The 17,374-nt window shown below is 43.1% G+C and overlaps 1 protein-coding gene across 12 annotated transcripts in view; it reads right to left on the reverse strand.

Moving 5' to 3' along the window:
• FAM13A (family with sequence similarity 13 member A) overlaps nt 1–17,374 on the reverse strand; it is a 208,120-nt gene that overhangs the window by 13,486 nt on the left and 177,260 nt on the right. For 11 of the 12 annotated variants that reach the window (XM_039540440.1, XM_039540441.1, XM_039540442.1 and 8 more), the window contains 7 exons: nt 10,924–11,137; nt 9,426–9,564; nt 8,332–8,413; nt 7,982–8,202; nt 6,556–6,639; nt 2,391–2,486; nt 640–723 (listed from right to left, as the gene is read on the reverse strand). In XM_039540440.1, coding sequence (XP_039396374.1) covers nt 640–723; nt 2,391–2,486; nt 6,556–6,639; nt 7,982–8,202; nt 8,332–8,413; nt 9,426–9,564; nt 10,924–11,137 — 920 coding nt within the window. The remainder of the gene's footprint in view (nt 1–639; nt 724–2,390; nt 2,487–6,555; nt 6,640–7,981; nt 8,203–8,331; nt 8,414–9,425; nt 9,565–10,923; nt 11,138–17,374) is intronic. The other variant, XM_039540438.1, reaches the window with a different exon arrangement.

The following is a 17,374-nucleotide window of genomic DNA, read 5'->3' on the forward strand; positions in this document are numbered from 1 at the left end:
AATGAATCTGGCCCAAAGTTTTCACATCAGTGCTTAACACTGAGAAATACCAACCCATGGCTGCACAGAGTGAAAAAAAAAAAATCCAGCCAAACAAACCAGATCAAATATTCACGAACGTAACTAAGCTGTACTTACTCTGCTTCGAGAAGTGTAGTTTCAAAGTGTAAAATAAGAACCGAACACAGCCAGGAGGTGAACAGGGGTGGGTAAATGTCCATAACCTATATGGGTGTGCTAGCTATAACCTATTCGTGTTCTGGGAAAGCCCAACCCAGCCATGGTGTGGCATAAAAGCCTCAGAGCTTTGGTGAGAGAAAAAGAACAGCAAAAAACTGGTGAGGACTATTCAAAAGCAAAAGAAAGCAGAGGTGCAACCAATAATCGTGAAGTTTTTACCAAGTAAAATACGTGTAGAGAGGAAAAACACAAAGCCAAGGAAATACTGTAGGCTGATCTGCAGTAACTTAAAGGAGGGATTTGTTCAAAACTGGCTAGGCTTAAGCAGCTACTGATTTTTTTTTTTGGCGACACTGCAAAGAATCAATACTAATGAAAAAAATCAATCTCTCTCTGTTATTGGTGGGAAGGGGAAACTGATGCAGACTGAGCAATTAGTTAGCAGCTGGAGGTCTTCACCTTTATCTCCTTGAAGAAGGAAGCTGTTTCGCCCTCGATAATTGGCTGCAGCAAAGGGCTTCTCCGCTTGCTGGAGGGGGAACCCTGTGACAGGTGTTAACAAGTAGGTTACATTGTGAACCCCTTTCTCCTCCACCACCTGTTCTCTTGCTCTCCTCTCATCTCCATGACTCTTTTAGCTCATCCAGACCATCATAAGAAAACTGCTTCTTAAAAAGGAAAAAACCTCTGGCGAAAACCTTGAAGCAGAGAAAGGTTTTGTTTTTTTTCAAGTCGCTGCTTAGCAATGGACATCAGTGCCAAGTGCAGGCAAACACAACGCTATGCATGGAAGGGCGAGCTGTGCATGAGCGGGAAAATAAATGCTTTAAGGAAGGGGAAAAAAAAAAAAGCAACCCCATAGATGTATAAAGACAACATGTGGCTCTCTGCAGCTACGCTGTATGCCCTGCAAAACTCCACTGGGCCGATTTTCAAAAGCGCTCAGCACTCACGACCGAGGCCAGACTTTCAATAACACAGTTCCCATTTAGGCACTTAATTGACATGGCTGGATTTGCAAAGGTGCTCTGCCCCCAGGAGCTCCCACTGTTCTCAGAGAGGTGGGGAAAGACATGCACCATTGTTCTCAATGGCAGCTGCTGGGGGCTGACAGAGCACTTTTGAAATTCTGGCCATTTCATTTTGGTGCCTGAATGGGAACTGAGCTCCTTGGAGAAGCTGGCTGCTGGGTTGGATGGCTTCCTTCTACTTGCTAGCCTTACGTATCTAGTTCACACAGGGGACTAATCATAATAGTGATTCCAGAAGTTTTTTTTTAAAAAATACAGCAGGACATGCCGAGAACGCCCAGAAAAGCGTGCTTGCCAGTGTGTCTGACTGCTCTTAGTAACACTTCGCCGGTCTGTTCTTCTGAACAGACACCCTGTTAAAACAGCTGCCAAGACACAAGCATGGCCTGGCAATAGTGAAAGGACAAAGGATCATTCGTGAAACAAAGAGCAGGCAGAAACCAATATAAAACAGCTTACTTTCACTGGCAGGGCGAAATGAGTGTGCATATGCGTTTTATAGTACAATAATTTTAAGGCCAGTGACAAGCGCAATACCAGATGTGTGACGCAAGGAGCTTCAAATTTGGGTCACTGAAGATAAAAGCATGTCCATGGAGCTGATGACAATGGGCCTGCAGGACAGATGTGTGGGACTCTGTGGAAGTGGTAGCACTCCTTGCATCAACTCAGAAAGCAGCAGCAGCCATTTGTGTATTCTGCTAGTAAGTGTTGCGGACTGGGAGACTGCCTGTCCTGTCCTCGCCTTCAGACAAACTGGGCAGGCTGGCTGCTGGTGCAGTTGAGCTCCTCAGCAGCGTAGGCAAGACACATGTCTTTGTTCCTGCCAATGTAAGTAACCAACACCGAGTCTATGATGTTGAGGGAAAAAGGAAGTGAGGCCTTAGTCAAAAACCATGTAATGAAAAATCAACAGCAACCCAGTGGAAGGAGGAGCACCAGAAGGTGAAAAGTGCTCGACATCCAGCTCTGGGGCAATAGAGTCCTTGACCAGCTCGTCACTAGTCCCAGCTGCTGTGGTATCATTGACTTGCAGTCGTTCAGGTACTCGGTTCTTTGGTGACCAGGGAGGTTGGGCCTCTGTAACTGTGCAGACGTGTGATTCTCCTGTCCTCCTCCCGCCAAAAAAGCTCCCTCACCAAACCAAAGCAACCCCCCCTAGAGAAGTGCTGTACTCACAATAACAGGGATGGTGTTGGCCCTGGAGAGGATCTGTTTGACCAAGCGGTACCTGTCATACAAAGGCTTCATCACCTGGCGCTCATTTTTTGTTACCTGAAAAGCAAGAAAGAATGGGACCATGAGTCTGGCAGCAGATACTCTAGTCTGTAATGTATGCTCCTGCACCCTCATTCATCTGGGTTCAAAAGAACGGTGTGCTAACGGCAATGGTCCTGATATTAGTATGGGGGGAGGGATAGCTCAGTGGTTTGAGCATTAGCCTGCTAAACCCGGGGTTGTGAGTTCAATCCTTGAGGGGGCCATTTAGAGAACTGGGGTAAAAATCTGTCTGGGGATTGGGCCTGCTTTGAGCAGGGGGTTGGATTAGATGACCTCCTGAGGTCCCTTCTAACCCTGATACTCCATGAACTTTGCCACTCTGACCTGCCAGTGTACCTTTAGCCCTGCTCTTCCAATCCTTGGTGTAACTTCCAGCTGTGTGGTGCTTTTGTAATGTGGTTAATCCGAGGTTAAGAATTTAGGCTCAAGCTAGTATTCATTTGTCCTCGTCACAACCTCCTCCCCACCACACACACACTAGGCAGTCTGTGTCTGTGACCACGTCTGTACTCGTGGCCAAAAGCACAGGGCTCACACCCACAGTCTTGTGTCTGGGATCCCAGAACAGGGTGATCATTTTGACCTAGGAACAAGGGAAAGGAGCTGTGATGACTAACTGCCTTCCCTTGGAGGCCCCTCCCCAAGCATGCTGATCTACAGCCCCTATGTAAAATGACATTGCAATGACCCTCCTCTGCACTTTCTCCCCTAAGCTGCCTGCAAGTTGTTAGCATAGAATTGCTCATTTTACTCTCCAGCTCATCTTCTGGAACAAAGCTAGGGAGTAAAACTCCCTTGTGATGACTGGGCAGAATGTAGGAGAGGAGAGGGGGAGATTTAAACCGACACTAGCTAAGAGGGGTGTATGAGAAAGTGAAGCTCTACACTTCTACAGAATCGTTTGCTTAAATGGGTTTCTGTATCTTTAATATCTTGTGGGTGAGATTGGAAAACAACAAGTAGAATATTTCACATGACCATGTAGTTTATCCTCTTCATTTTATTCACTACTGTATCTTGGCTCTAAGTTTACATTAGGAGGCTCTTAGGGCAGGGCCTTTGACTGTGATGTCATTTCTATCTACCGACATTAGGATTTTAAAGTGCTGCTCATCACGGTAGTATCTGAGTACCTTCCATGTAAAACTGATAGCAATAGAAAAGTCCCTCGTGTAAAAACTCTGCTTGGGGTAGGGTGTGCACTTCGGATAGTTTAGATTTTATTAATTTACTTTTTTGCTGTTTTGTTTTAGGTGGATTCTTTTCAGGATAGGTTCCCCCCCCCCCAAAGGTGTTTTTGTCAGGGTTGGTTGGGTGTTTTGGATAGAAGGGAGGAATGTAACCAGCAGTACGGAGCCCAGAGATACACCACCCATTTACAGGACTCGCAAGGCCAGGCTCACCACTGTCTTCATTGGGTTTCATGCTGATGTGATTACATTCATTAGCTGGTGCAGTCAGCATTGCTTTGTAAACTGTGAACTATTGTCTGTAACTAGATGGTTTTAATGGTGTTACAAGGGCACAAAACAGAGTAATGCAGTAGTGAATCAGGATCATATCCTCCCTGCCTAGGCTATGCTGGGACCTAAAAATGGGTAGAATGCCCTGGCACTGCTTTGCTGTTGGACCATGCTGTCCTTAAAGGCTAGAAAACAACATGAGAAGGTGCCTGTTGAGGGGGAGAACCGAACCGTCAGTTAATGCCACTTCAAAGAGGATAAACTCCCATGTTTTGTAAAAAATAAAAAAATATAAGGTTTGGACTGGAAAAAGAATCCCTAAGTGTGCAGAGGAAATGGAGGCTCCTTACCCATCACTAGAGGTTCTTCCAGATGTGTGGTCCCTATCTATATCTCTGAATATTTTCATTATCGATTTAGATAATGGCATAGAGAGTACACTTATAAAGTTTGTGGCTGATACCAAGCTGGGTGGGGTTGCATGTGCTTTGGAGAATAGGATTAAAATTCAAAATGATCTACACAAACTGGAGAAATGGTCTGATGTAAATAGGATGAAATTCAATAAGGACAAATGTAAAGTACTCCACTTCGGAAGGAACAATCAGTTGCACACATACAAAATGGGAAACGACTGCCTAGGAAGGAGTACTGCGGAAAGGGATCTGGGGGTCATAGTGGATCACAAGCTAAATATGAGTCAACCGTGTAACACGGTGGCAAAAAAAAAAGCAAACATGATTCTGGGATGCATTAGCAGGAGTGTCGTAAGCAAGATACGAGAAGTAATTCTTCCGCTCTACTCTGCACTGATTAGGCCTCAGCTAGAGTATTGTGTCCAGTTCTGGGCACCGCATTTCAGGAAAGATGTGGAGAAATTGGAGAAAATCCAGAGAAGAGCAACAAAAATGATTAAAGGTCTAGAAAACATGACCTATGAAGGAAGATTGAACAAACTGAGTTTGTTTAGTCTGGAAAAGAGAAGATTGAGAGGGGACATGATAACAGGTTTCAAGAACATAAAAGGTTGTTACATGGAAGAGGGAGAAAAATTGTTCTTCTTAACCTCTAAGGATTGATGGCTTAAATTGCAGCAAAGGCAGTTTAGGTAGGACATTAGGAAAAACTTCCTGTCAGGGTGGTTAAGCACTGGAATAAATTGCTTAGGGAGGTTGTGGAATCTCACTCAAAGGAGATTTGTAAGAGGAAGTTACATAAACACCTGCCAGGGATGGTCTAGATAATACTTAGTCCTGCTCTGAGTGTAGGGGACTGGACTACATGACCTCTCGAGGTCCCTTCCAATCTTACAATTCTATGAAAAAACAGTTAGCATAACGGAGCCTTTGGTCGAAATTCCAGGCCCACGCCACGTGGCAAACAGCAGCTAATGAAGAACAGACAATTTCTTGCTTCATTAGAGTGGCTCCAGGAATTCTGCAAAAACAGACTCTCTGGTTTAACTATAGCTGTTCAGTCCCTACCTCTGCAGGCACATCTGACACCGGCGCAGACCCAGTTACACAAAAAATCTAAGCGCCACTGATTTCTGTTGTTTTTTTATTTTATTTTAAGTGGCCCAACTGTCCACATTATCCTAGATCTCTCAGTACGTTTCCACTGCAGTAAAGCCAGTAGTTGGAAACAGGAAAGCTGGTCAGCTGTAGCCTTCCTTGCTACTAGTTCTGTTTTGCTGGGTTGTAAAAGTAGCTTATTTAAAAAAATTAAGAAGCAGTTATGCTAATAAAAAACAAAGAAAAATATATTATAACAGGCCAGATTCTGCCCTGACACTGATTTTACATGGGTGTACATTCATTAACTTCAGTGGGGGATTACCCCTGATTTTCATCACTGTGAGAGCAGAATCCAGACTCAGAAAGGAGACAGGAAAGATAAATCACTCCCCTGGGATGGTTTGTTGTTGTGCCTTACACAGTAATAGAAGTCTATTACCTAGATGACTGAGTGTAGGCAGTAATAATCATGGGCCTTTGAGCAGCCATGTAGATGGTGTTGAGAGGGGGAAATTAAAGTAAATAGCTTTAGAACAACGGGCTGAGAAGCAAATATTTCAGGCGTGAGGGAAAAGAAGGGATCAGGGACTCCAAAGCATCAGCACAATGAAGGGGAGAGAGAATTTGCCAACTTGGCACCTTCGGATACATTGGCAGCAGAAGGCAGGCCAAGTGGAACTAGAAAACTTTAGCATTTACCAGAGGTGTGCACTGTTTAAACAATTGTTACAACGGTCTCAGAAAGGTGACATATGAATTTGCTCTCTCATATTATCAGCGTCACAAATGAGTTTCCCTTTACATCCAGCCAGCCTCCACCAGGACAAGGCTCAGGGATACCAATCATAATTAAGAGCCTGTTGCTCTGACAGACACCAAACTTTGCAGTTAATGCAGGACTAAAAGCACTTCTCACCAGATGAGTGATTGCACTGAGTAAAGGGGCTGGGACTGATTAACAAAATCATTGCGCTTTTTTCCCACCAGCGTGGGTGTTAGTGTACTTATAAGGTGGCGGGAGGTTAATTATGACAGGCGAAGACAATTCAAGCAACTATTTTACATGTGTGCGGCTGTACGTACCGGTCTTCCATGAATGCTTTCATAATACAAGAGTGCTTTCTGAAGAGCCACTTTCTCAGCTGATATCTCATCTCTAGTCATGTCCTATATAAAAGATGGAGGGAGGGGGAAGAGAAAAAAAGTCACATTTCTGCACTCAGAGAACACTGAGCTTTAGCCTTATCTGCATTCCTACTGTACTTTGAAAGATTAAGCCACATTATTTTGCAATAAAGCCTGCAATACTTGCCACTGCTTCCCCGAATCCCTTATCCTGCGATGCACTTAAAAAAATCGTTAACATAAGGGACCCATGTTATGTGCTATGGAAACAAATTACAGCTAAATGACATTTAGATTTCAGGGGTAAAGGTTTGTGTGTTCATCAAGGGGATTCATTAGTTTTTTCCGTGCTTTGACAATGTAAAGTGCTATATAATTGTTAAAGTTTATTATTTATTTTGAAGTAAGAGGACATAACAGTGTAAGTCTTTCACGAGACACTTGCCCTTCGAATCCAACACCATTCATCCTCTTGTCCCATCACTGCACCCAATATTACAGTAGCCCACACAGAACGAGCACTTTTGAAATCTCTCAGTTTGCAGCTTTTTGTCCTGCAAATCCAAAGCGATGAGAGAATTCTGTCTGCACCTTTTCTAAAAGCAGTCATCAGGGATTACATTTTTGTTTTTCAAAAAAAGGTTTTGCTTAGTTGACATGTCAGCGAACTCAAGGCCTTAATGTACAAGGCTATCAACATTTCAGGAACTAGCTACATCAGATTGAGACCGCTTCTCTGCCAATCACCCTCAAAGACAACCATGTAGCTAACAGGTCCAGATATGAAACTCCTAAGAGTGGAGATAAAGTGCCCTCAGACAAGGGCAATCGACTTTGAACGAGCTAGCAGGAAAGATAAGACTAAGCCAAAGCATGCCCATCTTCAGAGAGTGCAAAAAGACCCACGTGGTTTGCCTAAACCTTCCCGTCATAACAGAAGATAGGGAAACCCAAACATGAGAAGGGGGAACCCACAAACAAAAGCACCTCAAACACTTCTTGGAACCTGGGAGAGGCAAAGAACAAAATCCATTATGAAAGTCAGTGTGGATAGTTCTTTGAGAATCTAAATGATCAATTCTGTACTTCAACCCTCTGGTGAGAGATACCACAGGAAAACGAGAGAGAGAGAGAAAGAAAGACTAAGCAAGACCAATGTAGTATCATAATTAAAGATTATTTGACAAAAATGTATGTTACAGTGCTCCAGTGAAAAGTAAAACTACTTTAAAAACGCTGTATGTTATACATATATCAATATCACTAGATTCTAAACTCAGCAGTTTGCAAGATCTTGCATGGATTTCAGAAGCTGTCATACAGCTGTGCATTACAGGACTGTATTTGAAGTCCTGACATCTAACCTGACCTGCATGCACTGTACCTTAATGTCCTCAGGCCGGTTCGTCTCTGCTCGTTTTTCTTGTAGCTTCTTCTGGATGGAGTCTAAGGTCACCTCCACCGCAGGTTTTGCAGATTTATCGGACAGATCTTGCTTCTTGTCATCTTCCTTCTCAAGCTGTGACCCGAAGCTCTTGGGGAGTGTGTTGCTCCGCTGGCGCATCACAGGAGCCAGATCCTCTTCCGATATCTTTAGTTTTGACTCTAGATGGATTTTTTTGGATGGGGATGGAAAAAAACAGAATATTTTCAGTTACTGGGTAATAGCTCCATGAAGCATTTCAAGATAGGTCAAAGTCAATCTAGGACATTTTCCCCCTGCCAGTTACTCACCTTTAAGCTGCTTCCGGAATTTTGCCAGTTCATTTGTCCATTTCAGCACCTCCGGGTTGGCTGCTTTGTCACTGTGGGAAGGCTAGAGGAAGAGAACAGAAATCCACAGTGAAATCATTCTGAAGAGAGCAGGGAGAGAACCTCAAACCAAGATCTGTATAAACAGTTTACTGCCTACAGCAGAGGTTTGGCCATAGCAGAGGGAGCCAGGAACTTCTGCTTTCCAATCACAATTCTATTTATTAAGACCTCTGTGGCTTGGGGCTACTTTCTTAAAACTTCCTGCCTCAGCTTCTCCCTCTGTAAAACATGGATAACAACTCTCATGCAAGGGTGCTGGAAGGGTTAATTCATATGTGTAAAGCATGCTGAACGTGGAAAGCACAAGATACTATATTGTAAAGGAGAAACACTGAAACATCACTGCTATCTGCAGCAGCTGCCAAACAATGCAGGAAGGCGCTCTTCCTGTCTGGTGCCAGCTTTTCCTAACAGACAAGACTGTCTCAGAACTAACCTTTTCTGGTTAAATCACTAGCAAATGTCGGGGGGTGTGAATCTTTTCTCCCTTAGAAAGCTTCCTGTGCCTCAGAAGAAAACATCAGCAGTGACTGGAGTACAGTTCACATGTCCTGCTCAGCAGCACTTTGCAAGGGTGCATGAACTAGAGTCAAGGAGCGCATTCCCCATCCCTCCCGAGTACATGAGTACCCTGGAGTTACTGCTTTCCCCAGAGTGAGACCCTCACTAAAACACGATGTGCATCCCATCAGCCCAACTGTCAATCAATAAGAGGTTTAACTTAGCCATTCTCTCACACAATTCCCAGCTTTGGGCAGATTTACTAAACAGGTAATAAAAATCCTACCAGTTTCTTAGATTACTTCCTGCATGTACTCCCAGCACCTAGTGCTTTGGAAGGGAATTTGCTTGGCGGTGCTAACACATGAATATGTGCTTTCCATTGGTTCTGTGGCAGCTCCACCTCCCTCTGTTTCCTGGTACTCAGGCTGTATCTGAAAATCTCCCCTGAAGACCTTGTCAGCTTGGGCTCTATTCCTTTGCTTACATATGCTCACTTGCGAAGAACTTACTCTGTATTTCCTCTCCTCCTCAAATCTGTCCTCAAACTTCCTGATTTTCTTCTTAAGCCCCTGAATCCTCCGGGTCAGCTGTGCAGGTGTCAGATCCTCTCGGTCATCTTCACAAGATCCTAAAGAAGAACTCCGTCTCCTATAGGGAGCACAGAATGCAGTCAGATCCTATGCAAGCAGCCAGTTTACATCTGCATGCACAGAGGGTCAATTACAGCTGATTGTAAGTACATTCAACTCCCGTGGACATCATGAAGCCAAATTCAGGCGTGATGGAATTGGTAGTTAAAGGGCTAGCATCCCAGCAACAGTGAGACCAAGAAATGGGGTGTTAAGTCTCTTTAGATTGAAGGTGAGTAGGTTGACAGCTGGCTGCGATTCCAAAGAAACTAAGCAGGGAATTTAGGAGAAAGCAAGCCCACCAATTTGCTCTCTAAAATGAGGTACAAGACCTGAAGATTAGCTGGCCAACTCCAGAGATGTGATGGAGAACTGGTAACTGGCCCTCCCTCCAGAAGCCAGGCTTCCTGCAAGGGAGGGGAGTTTGGGGAGGCTGAGAGGGAGGTGAGGGAATAGTCTCACATTATTCATTGTCCAGAGTTTAAACATTTCCCAAAGAGCAGGAGCTCCGAATAAAAACACCTGAATGTCAATGATGAGCCACTCTTGCATCGCTACTTCCAGGGTATTTCGTACTTCTGCAGTGGCTCAAGTTCACCTTTAGCCCTCATGCTAAAACAGGAGTAACAGCACCTGGGATGAGCTACCATTGGGAGCTTGTGATGTGCTATTGTTAAGACTGAATTTAAAAATATCAATATATTTTATATGACGTGGAACTGGTAATAAAAAGGGGGGGGGTGTCTACATTTGTTTTGCTGTTCTTTGCCAGAATTTCCACACTCCCAGGTCCAAATTATTTCCATTAAAAAAAACCCCTCTAATCTCAGACCACATTTCAGCAGGGAGAAAGTTTTTATGGCCAAATGATAAATCCCTTAAAATACATATTGACTAGTATGTAGGAGATTACAACACAGTTTTCACCACGCCACTACCTGGGCTTTTTATCTGAGGATGCCCTCAAAGCCTTTTACACAGGAGGGTAAGTACCATTATTCCCATGTCACAGATGAAGAAACCTGGGGCACACAAAGTTAAGTGACTTTTCCAAAGCAACACAGAGAGTCAATGGCAGAGCTGGGATCCAATCAGGCGTCCACTGCCTCTCTGTAATGACAGACACGCTGCAGCAAGATATGGCAGCTTCCTTATTGTGACAGAAGTATCCTGGGTATTCAGGCATGAACCTGGAAGCCACTTCTAGAAATCATTGCAATAGCAAGCGAGGAGGCTTCTGTCGGTGGGGATCACCAGCCCCACCCACACATCGGGTTACATGGCATTATCTTGCTAAACGAGATGCTGCTCATTGCCACTGTGCAGTGCTGGGAGCAAAGCCTGCAGCTCAGATGGCCGCTGTGAAACCACCACCTACCTCATGAATGAATGGGAGTTAGGAGGGGAGGGAGGCACTTCTGTATCATCCAGGTACTGCTGGCTTTGCCCATAGGCATAGAAACGAGGGGACAGCATTGGATCGCTGTCCTCATCCAGAAGCTGGCGAATTAGACCTCCAGCCTGTGGGGACAGGTGAGCTTCGTCGGAGTCTAAGCCATCTCGTTCCCTGGAGGAGAAAGCTGGGATGGGCTCTGGAAATCAATTGAAACCACTCAATGAACATGAGCTTTAATTTTCCTTATTCTAAATGCATTCAATGATCACCACAGCCATGGGCCAGTTTTTAAAGCCATATTTGTCTCAACTTTCCCCCTCCTTTAGAGAGAGGGTCTGATTCTTCACTGGCTGGCACCCATGGTCACCCTTTACTTGTGCGCAAAGCGAGTGCAGGAGGAGTGTGAAATGTTACCAGGTCGGAATGGGAACATGCTGCACAGGTGCATATGACTGCACAAGGTGCCAGGCAAGGGAAAACTAAGTCCTAAATCTGGCCAGTCATCACTGCTCATTGATTCCAACAGACACTAAACCTGACAGCACCTTCCCCCTTTGCTGTCCAAACCTTTGGGGCAGGAACTGAACAGACTTGAATATATTCAGGTATAAAGGAGGTAACTCGGGGGGGCAGAACAGTACATGCAGGAGGAATCAATTGATACACAAGATGTTTAAATGCCATAAATGATTAACAAGGTGATTCCATTGTTGTAAACCCCCCATCCTTCCCCACCTTATCCCCTCCCTGCTTTATGATACCCTCAATCACTGCATCATGGCTAACACTCGATTTTTATCTCAAGGGAGCATGGTTCAGCTCTTACTATTTTGTGCTGTGGTGTGCCTAGCCTACTACAGCTGTAAAAGTGTTAACAACAATAAATCATTCAGGCTCAATTATTCTCATGTTAAAAGATAACGACGACACCTGGAGCCACCCAGTCTCTCTCACACTAGCACTGCTAATAAATCTCCCATCCACGGGTTGAGTTAATCGGCTGACGGTAAATGTAACCATCTTGGAAGACTGGGGGTGTGAGAAAGGGAAATCTGTTTTGGGAATGCCGATTAGCATACTGGAACAAACCGAAAAAAATCATTTCAATCCCGTGGTCACTCTGTCCAGATGCCATAAGGGGTCTAACATTCTCTGTTCAGATCGTTTACTAAGCTGGTTTGCATGCTCCTACTTAGCACCACAGGATTAGACGATCTAAGAGTTGTGCTTTGAACATGCAATTCTAACAAGAAGTTCTGAAATCAAATAAAAAAGTTAGAAAAAACATCAAATAGTGGGTGATGAATCATTGGAAAGGGCCTTAAAACAGCTACAGAGTCATCTGCTTCCTGAGGATACAGGCTCTGATCCTGATCTTATACCAATGAGAGAGATCAGGCCTTTTTATTTTGTAAATTTTGAAAAATGTAGCACTTCCATTTACTGCATAATGTTACATTTCCGTGTTCCTATTCTCTTGTAAAACCACCGTATGGCCCAATAGGTTTAAGGTACTCCACTGTCCTCTGCATTACTGAATTCAAGGGATACTCAATTCAGCACCAAATGGGGTGTAAAGCGTTTTACATGATTTATGCATCAAAGGCTACATGCACCCCTCTGCCTCAAAGACTGATGCTGTTCCCAGAAACTTAAGTCACTCCTGAAGGAATGGTAGGTGGTATTCGCACAATGGCCCTTCTCTAGGGTTCTGATGGAAAAGGCAAACTTTCACTTGTGGCCAGCCTCCAGAAAAGCCCCAAAGGACCACAGCTGCAGAGAAGATGCACTGATCCAGCTGTGATGGATGTGTAATTTTTTTTAAACCACAACTCGTGTACATCATGTTACCACTAGTTTATACATATCTATGTAGGGCCCTATCAAATTCATTGCCGTGAAAAGTGTGTCACAGACTGTGAAATCTGTTCTTTTGGCTATTTTTACCCTATTCTGTACAGATTTCACAAGGGAGACCCGCGTTTCTCAAACTGGGGGTCCCAACCCAAAAGGGTTGGGACCCCTCTTTTGGGTTGGGGGAGTCGCAAAGTTACTGTAGGGGGGTTGCAGTATTGCAACCTTTACTTTTGTGCTGCCTTCAGAGCTGGGGGGCCGGAGAGCAGTGGCTGTTGGCCAGGTGCCCAGCTCTGAAGGCAGCGCCCCCCCCACCCCTGCAGGGCAGAAGTAATGGTTGCAATACCGTACCATGCCACTCTTACTTCTGCACTGCTGCCTTCAGAGTTGGGCCAGGATCCCTACAGTTACAACACCATGATAGTTCAGATTTAAATATCTGAAATCATGACATTTACTATTTTAAAAATCCCATGACCGTGAAAATTGACCAAAATGGACCCTGAATTTGGTAGGGCCCTATATATATAAACTTCAGTTCCCTTGCATAATCTCTGCAGCAAATGTTTTCTAAATTGCCTTACCCTGAAGGAACCCAATAATAAAGAGAGAGAAAATACAGCAGTTTAAGGTTAAAAAATAAACCCACAATCTACAAGCCCTTGAATCAAACTTTGATGATTTGGAGCCATACACATTCCAGAGTCCAACTATTTCCCTGAATTTTAACACAGCCCAATATTTTCAGAAAAGTCTTTGAGACCCTGTGGTAGTGAAATGTGGAAACTAATGTCCTTTGATTCCCCACCCTCACTGGTCAAGTTATTCTCTTATAATTCTTCCAGTGATCCCTCTTCCCATCATGGAGAATTAACAACTTTAGAGTAGGACCTTCTAAAATAAGAAGTATTTGGGTGATTTACAGTCAGTGGGATTAGCATTATGCCTTGCAGGGATTTAAAAGGGAAAAAATGAGGGGAAAAAGGAATGCATATAGTAGTAAACAAACTCAGCTACTACCCAACCTGTGAACAAAGATGTATGTGACTTTGTCCTGAGGTAGATTTACATTCCAGATATCAGGTACCATATAAAGTATCACAATGACTCAAGAGGGCTCAGAGATAAGCGGTTTTACAGTCAGCAGTGACTGAGGCATGTGTGGTACCACTATTAATTTCAAATACAGATGAAAAGCTGAAATGTACATTCTAAAGGAGAATGGGTCAGAAAGGGGGAGAGGAAGGAAGTCCTAAAAGGAAAGAAAGTTTGAAACTTGGATGGAACAAATGGCAGCTACAGAAAACTGACTATTTCCCACTTTCATTCCTCGAGGTCTTGACTCTTTGGGTTAGTTGTTCCACTTGTGGTATACAATATTTAGAAATAAGTAGATCAGGAGGTCAAAATGGCTAACAAAGCCTGAACAGAAACGGAGCAGGTAGCAAAGGAACACACAATCTGCTGTATGGAATCAGATCAATGAATGGTCCAACTAGTCCAGTATCTCATTTCCCATAGTGGTTAGTGCCAAATGCTCCTTGTCATGCACAATTAAAGAATAACTGACCCAAAGGGGAAGGTTCCTCCTAGTCCCTGGTTGTCTTATGGCCCGAAGCATAAGGATTTGTATTATTTATGTGTTTATCTTACCTCATGTAACACTCTCATAATGGAAGCTCTCCTTACCTATATAAACAACTAAGACTTTACGAAACCTGCTAAATTCTTGGACTGGGTAAGTTCCCCAGGTTATTTATGTGTTGTGTTAAAAATATTTTCTCTTCTCACTTTTACATATACTTTCAGCTTTACTGAATGTCCCTTGTCCTTGTGTGAGTAAAAAGGTGAATAGGAGTGCTCTATCTTCTCTAAGCCATTGATTAATCTGAATACCTTTATCATGCCTCCTCTTATTCACCTTCTCTCTCAACTAAACAGTGCCAGTCTTGTCAACCTCTCCTCCATAGGGGAGTCTCTCCATGCCTCTAACAAGCAACCAGAGCACTTCTATTTTAAGATATCTTTTTTCACTCTTCAGTAATAAGGGACATGCATAAACACAGGGAAGAAATTACTTAGAGATTGTGCACATGGGTGTAAACACTTCAGAGTGTCTATGTATGAACATTCTATTTGTTGGTTTGGAACTTCCATTTCAATTCCTTTAGCCTTGCCTCTGCCGAGTTTGTGTGGAAAAGGCAAACTTATGTTTGTAGCCTTCACTCTCCTCTTCAATACTGGTATATTACCTTTCATAGTCCCACAACTAACTTGCCACTGAAGCTTTCAGCCACCTGTTGTGCATGTGTGCAACTATGCAGGTGCACATATATATGTTACCTCTTTAATAAATGTCCATAGGAAGGATAAATGATGGTCTTCAGTTGACAATAAACGTATTTTAATCAAGAGGTGTGGAGAATGCAGTGTAGTGGTCTCTAGGCTGAATAAATGAATATGGTTATCTCAAGACCATCTGTTATCCTCTTATAGGGAATTTTTTATATTTTTATTTTGTTTACCCTCAAAAAATTCATGTGGTCCTCTGCAGGACGAAATATCACCTAAGCATATGTAAAATACCTATGCATACAGATGCAAATACAGTTGCAAAATGGGTTCATACACTGAACAATGATATCTAAAGTGCAGTACTAGTATTTCTTAAAGGAGACAGACATCTGACTAAAACATGAAGGCCAGATTTTCAGATAGTGTAAACTGGTGAAGCAACTGAACTATATCAAGTTTTATCAGCTGGGATGCTGCCCTAAATTTCATTGGAAAATGCTGAAGAAAATGAAAGGAATTAAAATGATCTTTTAAAATTAATTAATACAATTTTAAAGTGTAACATACACACTAGTTTTATAATGAATGAAATGTGTTGTATCAGTAGAGAAAATAACTATTTTTATTTTTAAAAAATTTCTTATACTGTGGCCTCTCTTAGTGTATCAAAATAATATATAGCCCTAGTGAAGCATCATCACATCTTCGCTCGGGGATAAAAAAAATTTGACAGAAGTCAAATTCACAATATTCCTAATGTACCCATGTTTATATTTTGTTAACACAATAATGAATCATCATAATAAATGATGATAAAAATATAAGTACTATTTGTTGCAAGTAACTATATGGTGAGGAGAAATGACCAAATAGAGTAAAATTATATTTATTTCATTTCAGTTTATAACAGTGAGAAAATACAAGGCAATTTATCACCCTTAGACTGGTTACATTAAAAATAAGTCCTTTTAAATATGTTTTTAATAACACTGGGTTTTTTAAATTCATTATTTGGTTAATCAACAATCTACTGGTAATTATTTATGCCCTTTGTTTATTTTTTGTTATTGTTCATTTTCAGGTTCTTAGTGGTGCAATGTTTCTGTTTCCAACACTGCAGGAGAATGCTTATTTGTTTAAAAATGCCTGTTTTCACTGTAATTAAAAAAATAAGGTGAAAACACTGCTGTTGATTGTGGGTTTTATAAAAGATTTTTATTACAAAATCTGGGCTAAAGTTTAGTTTTAATACTCTAGTGCAAGATAAATAAGGCAAAGTAGACAGCAAACTGGGGGATAGTCAATTTGGGTCAACCTAGCAATATTCCACTTTCCCATTGAAAAAAACATGCCTAGCCTTAGGCAAGTGGGAACATTACATATCATTAGTTGTTTTCACTATCATTTTTTCATTGTGGTGAAGGGTGGGGGAGGAGGTTTGGGGCCCAAGCTAGTAAAGTTTTGTGGTAATTTTGCAAAGCAACGTTAGACTATGAAAGCAGCAGGATGTCCCTTCCACTCCTGGCACTTTGATCCACATGATCCACAAGGACTAGATTAAAATCCTTTGTGATAGGAGCTGTTCTGGAAACGCTGTTTTATTTGTTGCCAGCCTGCACAGACTCACGAACTTTGCAGGCTACCGTAGCAGTCACAAACTGCCCAGTACAGAACCCATTTACAGGCAGCAGAGATGAGCTGCAGGGCCAGTGTTTCTCTTTATGAAATGCATTTTATCTGTGCCTCACCTTAGCATTTGATGCAGAAACAGAAAACCCGCTCAATTTGTGTCAACTGAATGTATCCTATAAAATCATGGCACCTCTGCAGAGCAATAGCTTCTTTTTTCAGTGCCTATGGGCACCACAGTGAAATTCATTCTGGTGCAAGGGGCCGGTGCAAGGCCCTCCATGCTCTAAGCCCTGAAGGGGCTGGCACCAGAGTGCCTGGGCACACCCTATGGGCTGGTCTACACTAGGGGAAGGGGTCGATGTACGATACGCAACTTCAGCTACGAGAACAGCGTAGCTCAAGTCGACGTGTCTTATTTCGACTTACCTCCCGTCCTCACAGCACGGGATCGATGGCTGCATCTCCCCCGTCGACTCCGCTTCCACCTCTCACCCTGGTGGAGTTCTGAAGTCAACGGGGAGCGCGGAGGGGATCAATTTATTGCGTCTAGACGAGACGCAATAAATCAATCCCCGATGGATCGACCGCTAGCGGGTAGTGGGGACGTACCCTATGTAGCACAAGACTGGTCTGTGTGCCAGCTATGTGGGGA

This window comes from Mauremys reevesii, linkage group 5 (assembly GCF_016161935.1).
Source record: "Mauremys reevesii isolate NIE-2019 linkage group 5, ASM1616193v1, whole genome shotgun sequence".
In the NCBI taxonomy this organism is placed as follows: Eukaryota; Metazoa; Chordata; order Testudines; family Geoemydidae; genus Mauremys; species Mauremys reevesii.